The following is a 16,196-nucleotide window of genomic DNA, read 5'->3' as shown; positions in this document are numbered from 1 at the left end:
GGAAAGCAAAATGAAATTAATATCTTTAAGCTCTCTAGTTATGTGCTGAAACTGGCCAAAATCAAATAGATAGACAATGTGAAATACTTAGTATAAAAAGAGACCTCATTTTAGCGGGCATCAAAAATAAATTCAATAAGGTATAAATAGGTCCAAAACTATACCCTCATCTCCTCTTTTTCAGGATGTAGTCTTTCATTTCCAATTGCAGAACAGACTTCTCAATCTGGATGTCTGAATATTTTTAACTAAAACATTCAATCCTAAATGTATCATCTTGCCCTCTTCTCTCCGAAAACAGTTTTTCTTTCTGACTTTTGAATTTTTTTGGTTGACCAATCATTCATCTGTCCAATTACTCAGGCTGGAAATATAGGAGTCAACTGTGACTATTCTCTTTTCCTAGCCTCTTATATCTAACAAATAGTCTTTAATATATCTCACAGCCATCTCCTCCATTACATCCCTACTATGATCATTCTAATTCCATCACTTATTACCTTTCACTTGGAATATTTCATCTTCCTACTAACAACTTCTAAGTTCTTCGGGCTTCAATTCATCCCATATACTCATGACAAATAAATCTCTCCTAAAGCTCTAAGAACAGTTAAAAGAACATGTCACTAGGATAATGAAAATCCTTCAATGTCTATCCATTATCTACTGCCATAATATTCATGTCCCTCCAAAACATGTCTTCCAAATATCTCAAGATTAAGATATACTCAAATATTCCAGGCAAATCAAACTATACCTCCAGATACAGTCTATGTTTTCTTAGCTCTGTAACTTTACTTATTATTTTCCCTGACTGTAATGCTCTATTTCCTACTTTCTCCCTATCAAGATTTTATACAAACTTGAAGGCCAGAAAAAACTCTACCTCCTTTACATAATAGAGGTGGAAGGACTGGCCAATGAATGGCTCTTAAAAGCAGATGTGTTATATTCTGCCTGGTATCAATCCATGTGGGGAGCCTGGGTCTAAAAACATGTGATGAACAGGGTATGATCATGCATTTCTGGATACAGGGTTGATATTAGGGAAATCATATTGTGCAATGCTCTGTGAATTGGACCTTCATCGATTAGTTCCCATCCCCAGCCTTTATACCCATAAAGTTTTTTTTAAAGTTGTGCTGCTCTAGCAAGATGATATCTTTTCCTCTTCTAAATCCTCATGCCAGTATTTATACTTTGACAGCCCTTGCAATGATCACTCTTGTAGAAAGATTATTTGTGTACTTTTGGGTTTTTCCCCCCTAAATTATAAACTCTTTGAGGATAAGAGGATAAGAAATGTTAACTTTATTTGTATATTTCCTCCATCACCAAGTATAATGCCTTTCACACAATGAGTTCAGAAACTCCATTGACTGATAGAATCTCCATTTTGTAGCCCCACTTTCTGATTAGTGACTTTTCCCAATCACCATCTCTTAACTTTGCCAATATTTAGTCCCTCTCCTATTTCCTGACATATAAGGTCCCATTTCCCCATTAGAAACTTTGAGGACAGCACTATCTTTTCTTTCATGTTTGTATCCTCAGTGCTTAGCACAGTACTTTGTACATATAAAGGCTTAACAAATGCTTTTTCACTCAACTATTCACTTAATACCTATTTATTAGATTGAATAGGAAAATAGAGTACAAAGTAAACAATTGCTAGTAATAACATACTTAGCATTTATATATTTTTATATTGATATATCTGGGTGCAACTAGATGGTTCAGTGGTTAGATCCTAGGCCAGGCGTCAATAAATAAGCTCCAGCTTATAGAAATGGCAAAACATTCCAGCACCTTTGCCAAGAAAACCCCAAATGGGGTTATAAAGACTTGGATATGCCTAAAAAGTGACTGAACAACAAAAGCATTTTATACAGCATTTGCAAAACGCTTTCTATATGTTATCTCATTTGGCAGCTCTGTAAAGTAGGTATTACTAATATTATTATTTTACAGATGAGGAAACTGAAACTAAGGTTAAGTAAATTAAATAGGGTCACCCAGAAGGGCATTAATCTTCCCAACTTCAGGTCCAACTGGGTCACCTAGTTGACACAGTAGGAAATAGCTTTGAATTAACAAGTAACTAGCTTTCTTACTTTTCAAAGCAGAATTATCTTAATGATGTGGAAAATGTGATTCTAAATTAAGAAGGAATATTTCATTTGGGATTTTTGGTTTCTTTCTAAACTCATTTCATCAAGAGATAAAAGGATATTTTCAGGTATCTTGAACCTTTCGGTATTTAATACTATTGTACCTCAGGGAGTAACCTCTTCCCCTACATTTATTTCCACTTCTTGTCCCAGCTTTTTTAAAGACATGGCCTTTATGCCTAAATTATATTACAATACAAAGATTTAAATTGTATAGGTAGCAGGACTGAAATATTTATCCTATTCGTCATTCAACCCTTAATTTTTTCATTTGTGGGATGTTTTCCATTCTACCTCCTCATAATAATGCCTTATTGTTGAATACAATGAATATTCCTTTTTCAGGGGTCACCAGGACAATGGTCACATTTTTCCGGCAACACAATAGGACAAGCATTTTTTTTCTTGTTCTGTTTTGAAGCAGCTTTTAGATTTCATGGTAATGGCAAAATATCAACACAAGCTAGTATGAAGTTCAAATGTTAGCAGCCTAATTTTGTTTCCTCTTTTGTCCAGTAAAAACCATGATAAATGAAAAAAGATTTTTACTGAATAACCTTTAATGACATAAGATCTTGTTATCCCTAATTATTTATCTTGATCTATTGATCAGTAGTTAGATATGTCATGCCTACTTCTTTGTGGGTGATGTTTACCATTAAAGTTGATATCATGAAAATGATGTCTCCCTTGTTACTTTTACTCCTACATATTTATTATAACAGAAAGGAGAAAAATAAGTTTTAACCACAGTGGATGTAATGGTATGATTAAATCTGACCTGAAAAACTCCAGCTGCTCTCCTGGGAGAAGTGAAAGATGAATTCCATTTTCACTCTACAGACATTTATCCTTGCCTAGAGGTAGCAGGAATAGGGAAAGTCCTTTAGACCAGATGAGTCAAACCATGGGGAAAGTAGAAACCAGATTAAAATAAAATTGGAAAATATTTAACAAAACAAATAAAAACATAATGAAACATAGATAACATTTAAAAACTATGTAGTCTATGAATTAGTGACTGTTTCTATGTGAGTTTAATCACTGCTTAGTGGTCTCCAAAGTGAAGACTATAACCTTACCCTTGGGTTTTGTGGTATGACCTCAGAAAGTGTGTGATCCACCTATCATTAGATGGGAAGATGGATCATTCTTATCCTGCCTGTTTTAGCCAAGAGTCTTCAAGACAATTATACTTATTCTTCATCCATTAGTCCTAACATTCCTTCATTTTTATCCCCTCCCATCTTCTGACCTGACCAATTACTCTAAGTAGAAGCTGCACAAGTGTCTCTGTAAATCATTCTCCAGCATTCTCAACCCCTCTTCACTTTCTGGCTACAGGAGATGCCTCTGAGAATGCAATGGAGCTCTGAACTCCAAGACAGTGAACAGTGAGAAATAATAATTTTAGACTCCACTTGAGATTTTCTTGGCAAAGATGCTGGAGTGTCTCTGACTCCAGTCCATTTTGTATGTGTTTTATAAGGTGCATAGTGTATTAGTACAGTTAGATGTAATGATAATATATATTGGGCTATATGCACAGAATGTTATTACTGATGAGATAACTGATCAAAAAATTTTGAATCCTTTATGACCCCTTCCCAAAATTTTACAATATATTTATTTATTTAATTAATATTTAATAATCATTATTTTTATAATTTAATATCCAAATAATAATATTTATTTATTTACCAGGAATATATCCATTATACTGGATAGGTCTTCCTTGAATCTAAACATTGTGATGGTGCCAGTACTGGTCATGTACCTCTCACTTTGAGCATATGGAAAGCCCATCTTCTCTTTGTTGACATCTTTTATGCTTTTATGTCACAGCATGTTAACAGTTACCTAGATTCTAGATTGCCTTCTTTGTAATGTTAATCTTTTGTTCTTTGTAGGGAAGAATGTTTACAGGTCTGCCTGTCATTCAGCATCACTGGTAAAATGTTTGTATTAAAAAGATGGATTTTTGCTGTTATGGCAAGTTTGAGAGTCAATAAATATGTTTTGCAATTTCCTGAAAGCTCCATGAGTTCCTTTTCAATTCTGGGCCTAGCTCATTGTCTATCTGTATCATCTGTTCCATATATATACATATATATATAATAAAACAAGCTTTATTGGATAACCATTCAAATACATGTCAAAATCTAGGTAGTAGACAATTTTTCATTTGGTCTTTCTTGTGTGGATACAAGGGGCAAACTCCCTTGAATGATTATAGATCTTTTCCAAAAGGTTCATGGCTTGGGATTTCATGCAATCAACACAATGTCATGGGCAAACAGGAGCATCGGTAGCACCTTACCCTCTACTGGGAATTCCTCCTTAACTAGGACTCTTCACTGAATCTCCTTTTTCACAATGGTGTAATAAAGAATAATTTTTTTTTTTAGCACCATAGAATTGTAGCTAGATGGGACTTTAGAGGTACCTACTCTAACCCCCTTCAACAGAACTTGTTACCTTTCCCCTCAAATTCTCCTTTCTTCTGAACTTTCCCATTACTGTTAAAGGTACCACTGTTCACTCATATATAAGTACATGGATGTATATGAATATGTGTGTGTGTATACAAGATATATTATGGAAATAGAAACTGCAAGATTTGGAAACTGATTGGTTATCTGGAGTAAGAGTAAAAACTTGGTGGTGATGATAAGGTTGCAAAGCTAGATACCTGGAAGGATAGTGCTTTGGGTAAGTTTGGAAGAGGGGTGAGATTGAGGGAGGGAAAAGATAATAAGTTTGGTTTTGGATACGTTTAATTTAAGGTAGATGCCCATAGACATTCAATTCTAAAACAATCTCTTTAGTTAAGGCCTTTGGTCTTTTCCCATTATAATGCTTTTCCCACAAAGCTGCTAAGGTGATATTTCTAAAGTTTGGAGGTCTAAATGAGTCACCTCTCTATGCAATAAACTCTAATAACTTTCTCTTGACTCCTGGGTCACATAAAAAGTCCTCTGTAGCTAATTACAACCTGGCCCTTTCCTACCTTTGAGGTCTTTCATTTTACTCCCCTCTACATATACTATGATACAGCTATACTGGCTTATTTGTCGTTACTCTTACTTGAAACTCCATCTTCAATCTCTAGATCTTTTTGATGGCTGTTTCTCATGCCTGAAAAGTTTTTCCTTTTCACTGCTGCTTATTAGAAGAAACTCTGGTTTCTCAAATCTCCTATTCTGCATGAAGACTCCTTGACTCCTCAGTTGCTAGTGCCTTCTTTTCCAAGGTTAAATTTCATATATTTGATTATATCTTGCATTTACCTCTTTATTTATATGTCTTCTACAATAGAATGTAAACTCCTTGAACATCCGCATTGTTTTTGCTTTTTTATATCTCCACTGGTTAATACTCAATACTTGCCTGGCACATGGGAAAGGCTTAATATATGCTTGCAATTAATTTACAGATGAGGAAACTATATATAAATATACACATACACATTTATATAACATATCTATATGTATGTTAAATCAGGCAGTAAATATCCAAGACAGTAATCATATCCAACTATGCTGTCTATTTCTTTATCTTTTTTCCCCCAAAGGCATTCCCCAGAAATCTTCTGCCTTTTCCTTGAGTCTAAGTAAGAAGAATTTTTGCTAAAAGATAAAGGTTTTTCTTAGTAGTTTAGGTAGGAACTATATATATATTTTTAATAATAACTTTTTATTGACAGAACCCATGCCAGGGTAATTTTTTACAACATTACCCCTTGCACTCACTTCTGTTCCGATTTTCCCCCTCCCCCAGATGGCAAGCACTCCTACACATGGAACTACATTTAAGACAAAAAATGTAATTTATTTATCATACAACTTGGACGATTCCCTAATGCCTCCTTTTAGTAGTGCTTGGTTTGGTTTTGAATATTTTTTTTTTAAATGAGAAAATAGTCTGTATAAAGAATGACTTTTTTGAATCCTTATTTCCACGGTGTTACAGGCAGCCTCGAGAGGGAATTATTATGGTGTTCAAACATGGTTTTGGCTGTATAATCTGTTTCTTTCGCTTGTAATTTTCAAGAAAATGTATCCAGTGGGGGTTGCTTAGAAATGATAGGGTCGTGGCTCTAATCACTTTAGGTGTTTACTACTGAAGAGTCTTATTGTATCCATTTCATGGGGGCAAACTCCATGGATACAAGAAATCAAATTAACCCATAACCAGACTGAGCATCTCTCATTTCTAAAAATAAATAATAATCCGGGTGATCTTTTTCACAATTCGGGGAAGTCAGTGAGAAGGAGCCGACAAACCACAAGGATGAGAAAGACAGGGACAGCAGCAGAAAAGCCCTTCCCCTTTCCCTTCCCCTTCCCCCCATCCCCCCCAGGCACCTCCTTTGACTGAGGCGGCAAGCTAGGACTGCAGCAGCAGCGGCAGCAGCAGCTGCATGCATCGTGTGCGCGCGCACGCCCCCTAGGCCTCTCCCTCGGATCTGGGCGGCGGCAGCCGGGGGGCGGGGGGCGCGCCTCGCCTCGGGAGCGCGCTCATGCAGCGGTTTTCTTCTCCCACAATCCAGAGGCTTAGGCGCAGGGAGGGGTGGAAGGAGAGTGAAATAGGCGGAAGGATATCGAGCGCGGAGGCAGCGAGCGCTCTTTTTCACGGGAGGGCGGAGGAGGCCGGGGGGGTGGGTGGGATCTGTGTGTGAAGCAGCATCAGTGTGTGATGCGGCTCTGCGGTTGGGGAGCCGTTACTCTGGCTCCTCCTGAAGGAGGATAGGAGGCGGCGGCGGCGGTGGCGGCCGGGGGGGGTGGGCACGGCCGTGATTTAGTCCCTGCGTTTTCGAACCTGGCCAGGGCTGGGGTCGGGGAAACTAGAAGAGGGCCGACCGCGTAGTGGAGTCCCTCTCCCTGGAAAGGGAAGGGAAACGGCCGACGAGGTTTGGGGGCTGTGGGAGGAGACATGCTGTCGGTGCAAGAGGAAGGGGGACAGAGTCGCCTTTGACGAGTGTGCGGCGGCTGCGGCTCGGCAGGCTCTGCAGCCCCGGACACCCCCTCCCCTCCCTGCTGTGGTCTCGTAGGGCTCTGGGCAGGGGGCGTCGGCGCCGGAGCCTCTGCGGAACCCTCGCGGGGCATCTGCTTCGGGCGCTTAGCGCCGCCGAGAGCCGATTCCTTTTGGGGAGGGGAGCTTTCTCCCGAGTGTCTCCTCCCGGAGTCGGGGAAGCTCGTAGGGCTTTTTGTCTCAGCCCCAGCCCCCTCCAGATGCCTTTTCTCTGCCCCTCCTCGCCCTGTAGAGACATTGGCGGCGGCTGTTGCTCCTGGCGGCTGCTGAAGCCAGACCCCCGGGTTCCGCGATCGTTTCTCTCGGATTCTTTGAGGAGGGAGAGGGCTTCCCTCTCCACCATGAGATTCTGCTGCTCTGCGGAAATGTGGTTTCATTGATTCCTGCTCATTTGGGGAAGAAAAAAAATTAGCGACCTTGCACCAATTACCCTGGAATATTCTTTTTTGTTTCCCCAATTTGGGTTTAGTTCTTTAAAAAACAAAACAAAAAACCCCAGCAACATACACACGCATCTGTAAGATGGAGAATGAGATTTTTACTCCACTACTGGAACACTTCATGTCCAGTCCCTTGGTCACTTGGGTAAGTGGTGGTTCCCGTTGGCACATTTCGCTTTGGGGTGGGGGATAAATCTTGCGGCAGAAATGGAGCTGGGAGTTTGTGTAATGATGAAGGCCATTCATTATATTTTAGGTTAAAACATTTGGACCTCTGGCTACAGGAAGTGGGACCAATCTGGATGAATATGTAGCCCTGGTGGATGGTGTATTCTTGAATCAGGTCATGCTGCAAATGTAAGTGGCTTCTCCCTTCCCCCCTTCCCTCTTTTATTTTTAAGTAGGTGTTTTTTTTATGGTTAAAAAAAAAAAACACCATTGTGAACTTTCAGCCTTTGGGTTTGAGGTAATGCTAGCTTTTGAACGGCTTTTTGTCCATGTAGGTCCATGTGGCCAAGCATTGGTCTTTGAAGGAAATGTTCCTGTGCTATTCTGTATTTATTGGTGTGACTTTTAAAAAAATTGTTAGGTGAAATAGAATTTCATTATTTTGAAAATTTTCATTTGCCAAGCAGAGTGTATTGCTCCATGTTTATTTTAAATACTGAAAATCAAATCCAATATATATCAAAAAGTAGCTACTACACTTCCAACCCTTATAAAATATTCTGCTTTTTGGAAAAAAGATGAAATATATCCAATTTATAAAGGAAAAAACCCAACAGATTTCATAGAAAGTACATGTGTTTAGTGCATGGATATTTCCTTTGAACCTTTAGGACTAAAAAGAAATAACTCGACTTTTGAATCTAGTAAAGTAGGAACAGATTTCAGAAGATAGAATTACAGACAATTGTGATTGGTGAGGACTATTGATGTGATTCTAAAAGTTTTTTAAGAAGTTTATAAAAATCTGGACTCCTGCCAGATTTGTTCAGAAGATACATTTTTGGGCAACTTAGATTTAGATGCCGAAAGACTTTTTTTTTTTTTGACAACCAGTAGACTGGAAGTTCTTGAGTAGACAACTCTTGGAGCAGAGGGATCCTGGATTTTTTCATTTTTATGTCCACACAGCCAAACATAGTACCTTGCAAGTACACATTTAAATTGGACTAAACATCACTTGTTAAAAACTCTTGTTTCTTATGTTGATGTTATATTGTATTAAGCAGTAAAGTATGTTGCTATAGTGGAAGCTGATTATTGAAATCTCATTTTTTTTAATGACTAAAAGAAAAATAACACTTTATTTTCATCAATAAATAACCCTAAAACTTGTTTGAAGAGTTTTAAAGAGGTTGCCAAAAATGAAAATGTTTTTATGGTTTGGCCAATGTATAATGTCATTCTACCAATAGGAATTAATATTAGCACCATAACAATTGGAACGTTTTACCAAAAGGCATTTAGCATTTTTGATATGTAGGAATTTAATGCATTAGTGGAATAGACATTTGTTTTTTGAGACATTCCAAAGAATGACAACTTGGGATGTCTTTTAGTTTGCTTATATGCATGAAATAAGGTAGTAGATGACAGCTGCAAATTACTGTAGTATCTTTTCTTTACTTGATAGGTATGTTCTAAGTCAGTGACAATATTTTTTACGTCATGGAATCCTTTTGAATCTGGTGAAGCCTATAAACTTTTCAAGAGAATAATAAGTTTTAAAAATGCATAAAGTAAACGCAAAAGTTTACAAAGAAAATCAATTATATAGAAATAGAGTTGTAATTTTGTTCCTTCCAAGTTTACACACCCCTTGAAATCTATCCACAGATTCCCTAGGGAGTTTGTGAATCCTATATTAAGAACCCTTTCTCTAACGCAATTTTTGTGCTGGGTTTTTTTCCCCATATACCTAGGTCCCAAAGCTATTGGACTACTTAATATTATCTTATTTACAAAATTTGAAATTTTTTTGAAATTTTTACACAAATTAGCAGCGTAGTGAATGGCATTTTAAAAATTATTATCCTTATTAAATATTGTAACCATCTCACCCAACAGATGTTCATTAAGGGCCAACTCTGTGCCAGGCAACTATAAATTGCATATAACAGTGCTAAAGTATTTATAAAATGAGTTTCTTAACTGGGAGTTAGTTACATATATATCAATAAAATAACATATCTGGTTAAAAAAAAAGTATCTGGCACCTTTGTGGGAACTGGAGATACAAATCATATATAGAAAGATATTTGTTTGAAAAATGTTTAGTTCTGAAACTAAATGTTGAGAATCAGATTAAAAACATTTGAATTACACTTTTTTTCAAGGTTATCTGATAGATTAAAATCACCATAGGCAACTGAATAAATACAGATTTTTCATCTATGCAATTCTTTTTTTTTATTTGCTTAAGTTTCTATCTGATCTATGGTAATCTTTTTGACAGGACTTTTTTCAAAATTAGAAACTTTTGTAATATTGGAGTATTAAATTGCTAGGATAACTAAAACACAGTTCTATATTAAGTTCAACACATGACAGGAAGAGTGGCTATGACAAAAGATAGTCAGAATTTGTTCCCCTTATGTTGCCTTGCTCATGCGTTTAAAAAGAGTAATATTTTAAAAATTTGCATTAGAAATTGAAATTTGATTATTGTGTTTAAGAAAACTTAAATCAAAAAAATTTAAAGCAAATGACTTACTAGATTTTAAAATATAATTTTTTCTTCCTTATCTGTTAAAAAGATTTTCATATATTACTAAATCCAGCTGCACTGTCAAGAGACATTGGAGATTGTTTTTACTTTTGAACATAGTTTTTTTTTTTTTTTTTTTTTTTAAATATTGTCTATGCCTTTAAGTGGATGGTGTTTCAAGATTTTCTCTCATAAGTCTTCTTTTTGGACACTTACTTATACTTAAACCTCAGTTTCTTCAAATCTGCTTCTGTACTTACATTATAGTTCCACCTCTCAGTTTCTTTAAATATTCTCCCTACTTAAAGCTTTTTGAGGGTGTTAAATTCTGCTTTGAATAACTCAGCTAATGGATGTTGTTTTAAAGATTGTCTTTTAATTGAAAAATGTACAAAGAAAATGCAGAAAAGAGGAAATTATTTTTTCTCCCTAGATTTACTCATAAACTATGTACAAATTTTTTTTAGTTGTTAGTTTAACTCAATTTCTTAATAAATTAAATTTTTGTCAACTCCTTTGTTTTTTGGGGGACCTGATTACATATTAAGCTGAGTATTATTACTCTTTTTGAAATTTTACATATTCTTTATGCAGTAGTCTAAACCCAAACTGTTAGCTTAATTTCTACATAACATTTAGTTATATATAGCCTTTTAAAATAAATTTCTTTGATGACTTTTTAACAAGTAACTGTGTAGTATATTTTTAAAGCATTTTGTTCGTGGTTGTCATTAATATTTTTCAGTCTGTGACCTATGTGCATATGCGAGTGTCCCATAGTATTTTAACTCTACTACCTTTGTATTACACATGTTAATGGCATTAAGGATGCTGGTTAAAAAAACAGTGGTTTGGGGTGATGGTTTTTAAAAAATATATACAATATTGAGAACAAAAAGGACATTTTGAGGGAACTGTTAACTGGATATGATGGTCCATATGCTTGATTAGCTTCATTATTTAAGATTCTGTTCACTTAGAATTATAACAAGTGCAGAGATTAATTGTGGAATTTATTAATTAGTTTCTTAAATCAAATTAAACTCTTTGAGAGCTTGTTACATGGCATGAATTTTCCTCTTACTTGGAAGCTACTGGAAGAACTAGAGTGAATAGCTAACTACATCTTGTGGGAGTATTTTCCTACTTTTACAATTGTGATTGGTTTTTCCTCTGTTACTTTATAAACAAATGTGACAATCATCCTAAAATAAAAAATCATCATTATCCTGTTGGAGATGTCATTCTGTAATCATCTTTGTACAAAATTTCTACTTTAGCGGATCTGGGATTTCATTAATGTGGGTATTACCTTTTATTTGTACTGACCTCAACCCATCTACTCTTTTTGGTTCTGTCTTAATTTTTAGTCATTCACTGCTCAAAATCCTTTATAGAAAACCTACATAATGCTTTATGATTTCGGATAGGTCTCAACATTTTTTGGGTACCAAAGACTAATCTGAGGCCAGACTTCTTTTATTATGACATGATCAGTCTACTATTTCTAATTATTTTTTACATTGCATTGTGTGTGCGAGTCATATTTAGCAATGTGGTGCTGATTCTGTTGGCCTAGAGAACACTTGGGGGACTAAGAAGGTGGCAATGGGACATAGTTGTCTTCAAAAGTTTGAAGGACTATACTGTGAAAAAAAGAAATAATAAGCTTTAGTATGACTTTTGTGCGATGAACTAGGAGCAATGAGTTATGCTTGCCAAGAGATGTATTTAGACTAGATATGAGAAAGAATCTCTTAATAAAACTCTCACAAAGTAGAGTGCACTGCCTTGGGAGTAATGGCCAATCAGTAAATTTTAATTTTCTAAGCAAGGTTCTAGGTTCTGGAGCCATAAAGACATGTCAAAAGCCACATTTTAAGTGTGTCATAGAGGAGATTCATACTTGGGTTTGAGCTTTACTGGTTGACTAAATATTATTTTTCCATATCTCAGTTGTTTTACTAACTCTGAGTTTCTGTGATTTCTTTGTGATTTTGAATCATACAAGAGTTTTTATTTGAAGACTGTAATGCTTCTTAATTGATAGCCATGTATCCTCTCTGGAAGATTGTTGGTGTTAAAATGGGTTTTTATCTCATAGATAAGTATGATATTGTTGAAAATGCTTCACAGCTTCCTAAATGCAATGTAGCCTGGCTCATTGTCCATCTACAGTATCTAAGATACACACACACACACACACGCACATACACACTCTGATAGACTAGTTTAGTTTGCTGCTTGTCATTGGCATGAGATAAGTTCCTTGAAGGCAGGGATTATCTTTTTCTTGTTTGTTATCCCTACCTTCTCATTATGACAGGGACATAATAGATGTTTGGTAAATGAATTTTTTCAACTATATAGTTTTGTTAGGCAAATCTCTGTTTTATAATTGTGCCCCTTATTGAGGAGGCTTTTGCAGGATTTTGATTGAATCAGTGTAAATATTTATAAACAGGAGAATGTATGAAACTTTGTTTTTTGTAGGGAATTATTTGATTGGGACTCTGTGCAGGATGTTTCTGTAGTAATTGTAAGTTACTTTTAGTGAGCATAGTTACATGTTGTTTTATGTGTTATGAACCAGAGTGATTGGTTAGCCACATTACCTGAATGGCTGTTTTGAATTGTAAAATTAAGGAATTTTGTGGACTTATTTTATTGTTTAGGATTTTGAATACCAATGGAGAAATTAGTAGAACACCCTAAATATCTTTTATGTACATGGTGATTATTTGTGTATGGTTCGTGTGTCCTGCTTGACATAGGAAAGAACAATGCCATTGGAATAATATGACTTGGATTCAAATTTTACTATGTGGCTTTGGGAAACCACTTAATGTTACTAATTTTAGTTTTTTCCCATGTAAAATGGGAGGATTGGGTAAGATCATCTGGAAGATACCTTCTAGCTCTCAACCTATGAAGATTTTTTTCTTCTACTGTCTTAACTTGGTACAGCTTAATAAAATGTTTGGCAAATAGTTGGAAGAGAAAAATAAATTTGTAAGACTAGATCTCATAGTATGATGCAACCTTAGTGAATAATAATACTACTATTATTATAATATCTAAATGTACCTTATATTTAAAGGTTACTTAGTAATATATGTTAACACAAAAGAATTTTGAGCATTTTTTTCTTTTTATCTATAAGATCTTAATTTTGGACTCAAATAATTTAATATAGTATTTCTCAAACTCTGGCTACTTCTCTGAGTGAATCTTGTAGGTATGTGAAAAACAGTGTCAAAGAAAGCCTTTAAAGGTTGACCAGGTTTATAATCAGACTGGATTAGTTTAGTAATTTTAATCTGGGGTAAACTTCTTTTTTTAAATGTTTTGATAAATTTTTCAATATAGTTGATTTCCTTTGTAATCCTTTATATTTTATTTTATAAATATAAAAACATTAGTTTAAGAAAAATTTTCATAGACTTCACCCATGATAGGAAAAAAAGGTGACTAATCAAATGCCTTTTTTTGCAGTTGATATAAAAAGCATAGTAAGATTTTATATTCTCTGTACTTTTCAGTGGTTTAACTGTAATAATATGATCTGTTATAGGAAATTGTGACATTTGGTTATTTTCTTTTCATATTTTCATTATGAATCCCCTCAATGCATGTATAGATCATTCTCATAGAAATTTTTACATGTATGAGAAGTACAGACATATACATATATATGTGTAAGTGTGTGTTTGGAGAGAGATATACTTGTGTGTGTGTGTGTTTGTGTGTTTGTGCGCCAGTAGTTTTGCTTCTTTTGTCCTTTTGGGGGAGTATAATTTTTTTTCAATTCTTTTGTTATTTCTCTTTCATACAGTACTTGAAATATAGTAAGCATTTAATAATGCTTATAAACTGGAATTTTTTTTAAATGAACCCTTCAATATTTTCAGGATTGTGTTCCCTCTTGGATGAATTTCCTTGAGGTATAGTTGGTCTGGTCCAGCTGCCCTTCTGACTTAACACCTTTCTTAGTTCTTCATTGGTACTTTGGAGACAGCAGATAAAATATCATTGATAATGAAGAAGAATATTTAGAATTATAGAAATGTTGATGTCTAATTTTCAGTTTATTTATTGTCCTTTTTCAGTTTAAATTTTAATTTTGGAGCTATGACTCATTTGGGTCTGACTATAAGCTTTTTGTAGATTTATTTTCCCTTCTGCTTTTTTCTGTTTTATAAGGTAATATTGTTCATAATCTTCTACTGTAGTGCTTTTATAAATGAGTTGCTGCTATATGTTTCTACCTGATAAGGAGGTCTTGTTGTTGGCTGCCTAAGGCACTTTCTGTGCATGTGTGATTTCAGACTATATTAATAGTTTATGATTTGAGTACCCTGTTAAGACTGTATTTGAAGAATTACGGTCAGGTATAGGTTATGCATTTTAGGAAGATTATTTATCAATTAGAGAGGGGGAGTGAACTCAACAGTGATATGAGGATTGGGACTCAACATTCAACAACTAGTTGATTCTTAGTACCTATGTGACCTTGGACTTAACCTCCTTGGACTTCATTTTCCTCATCTATAAAATGGGTAGATTTTACTTGGCTTTTAAGATCATCTAGCTCCAAGTCTTGATTCTGATTTGTCACTTCTGTAGAGCAGGGGGTTCTTAAACTTTTTCCACTTACAACCCCTTTTCACTTGAGAAATTTTTACATGATCTCGGTTATATATAGATATATAAATTAGGTATGCAAATCAAACATTTAACAGTTACAACATTGCATATGGGCTTTTAAGAAGTTGGGCTATAGAGGTCATACATTTTCTCATCTATTTTCTCAGACCAAGCTTGTTCATAGTTAGATAGCATGCAGTTTTGAACTTTGTATGTGTAAATTTATTATAAATTTTATTGATATAAAGGCTATATACAAATAACAACGAACTATACAAAACTATTGTAAATTCCACAGAGCTAATCAATTTTCATAGAATGTTTTTGTTGATTTTTTCTGAACTTTTGTGTCTGTAACTAAGTTGTGGTTGCTGTTCAAATTTGGTAAATGGTGTTGCATCCCAATTGCAATTCAATTTTTATTGTTCTTTTAACTTACATTGTTATTATGTTACATATATTGTTTCTTTAGTTCCTTTGACTTCACTTGTATCAGTTCATATAAATTTCTTCCTCTTTTTTGGAGTACTTCATATTCATTTGTTCTTATGAAATTATTTCATTATATTCATGAGTTAGTATAGTGCATCTCCCAGTGATTTTGTTTCTAGATTTTTGCTTTACTAAAAAAAAATATTGCTGTGAATACTTTGGTGCTTATGGTACTTTTATTTTTGCCCTTAATCAATTGAGATATGAGTCTAGCAGTAGTAGCCGACAAAGGCTGTGTTTATTACTGCCATTTTTTTTTTTAACCATAATTCCAAATTGGCCTGTCAATTCTTAATGTTCAGTTTAATCAACATCAGTACTAGAGTTGCACCCAAGGTACACTGGTTGACTGGGTATCTGCCGTCTCTCTTCATGGACAGTAATGAAATTTGTTGGAATCTTTACAAAGTGTTAAGCCATTAGAGTTGATTGAGACAATAATTATCTAAGTTAGCATGGTTCAATATGATTGATTTGATCTTAGGAGGAGATATTTTGGGCCAGAACTTGAAACAAGATACTAAGTACAACTGATAGAAACGATGCTTGTGTTCACACCTTTAGAGAGCTCATAGAAGCAAAAAATATGTAAGTACTCATTGGAGTTCACCCAGTTTAGTATGAGATATCTGAATTTACACCTCCCTTGAAGTTCTTAGGGCCAGAGAGCACTCTGGGAGATAATCCAGAATCCCATTC

The 16,196-nt window shown here is 35.1% G+C and overlaps 1 protein-coding gene across 16 annotated transcripts in view; it reads left to right on the top strand.

Moving 5' to 3' along the window:
- The first annotated feature begins 7,537 nt into the window (after positions 1-7,537).
- Positions 7,538-16,196, top strand: part of CCDC88A (coiled-coil domain containing 88A) — a 138,678-nt gene continuing 130,019 nt past the window's right edge. For all 16 annotated transcript variants that reach the window (XM_031950501.1, XM_031950502.1, XM_031950500.1 and 13 more), the window contains exons 1-2: positions 7,538-7,790; positions 7,902-8,002. In XM_031950501.1, coding sequence (XP_031806361.1) covers positions 7,728-7,790; positions 7,902-8,002 — 164 coding nt within the window. In that variant the 5' untranslated portion in view covers positions 7,538-7,727. The remainder of the gene's footprint in view (positions 7,791-7,901; positions 8,003-16,196) is intronic.

Source organism: Sarcophilus harrisii, chromosome 2, assembly GCF_902635505.1.
Source record: "Sarcophilus harrisii chromosome 2, mSarHar1.11, whole genome shotgun sequence".
NCBI lineage: Eukaryota > Metazoa > Chordata > Mammalia > Dasyuromorphia > Dasyuridae > Sarcophilus > Sarcophilus harrisii.
This window is presented reverse-complemented; position numbering and strand designations above follow the sequence as displayed.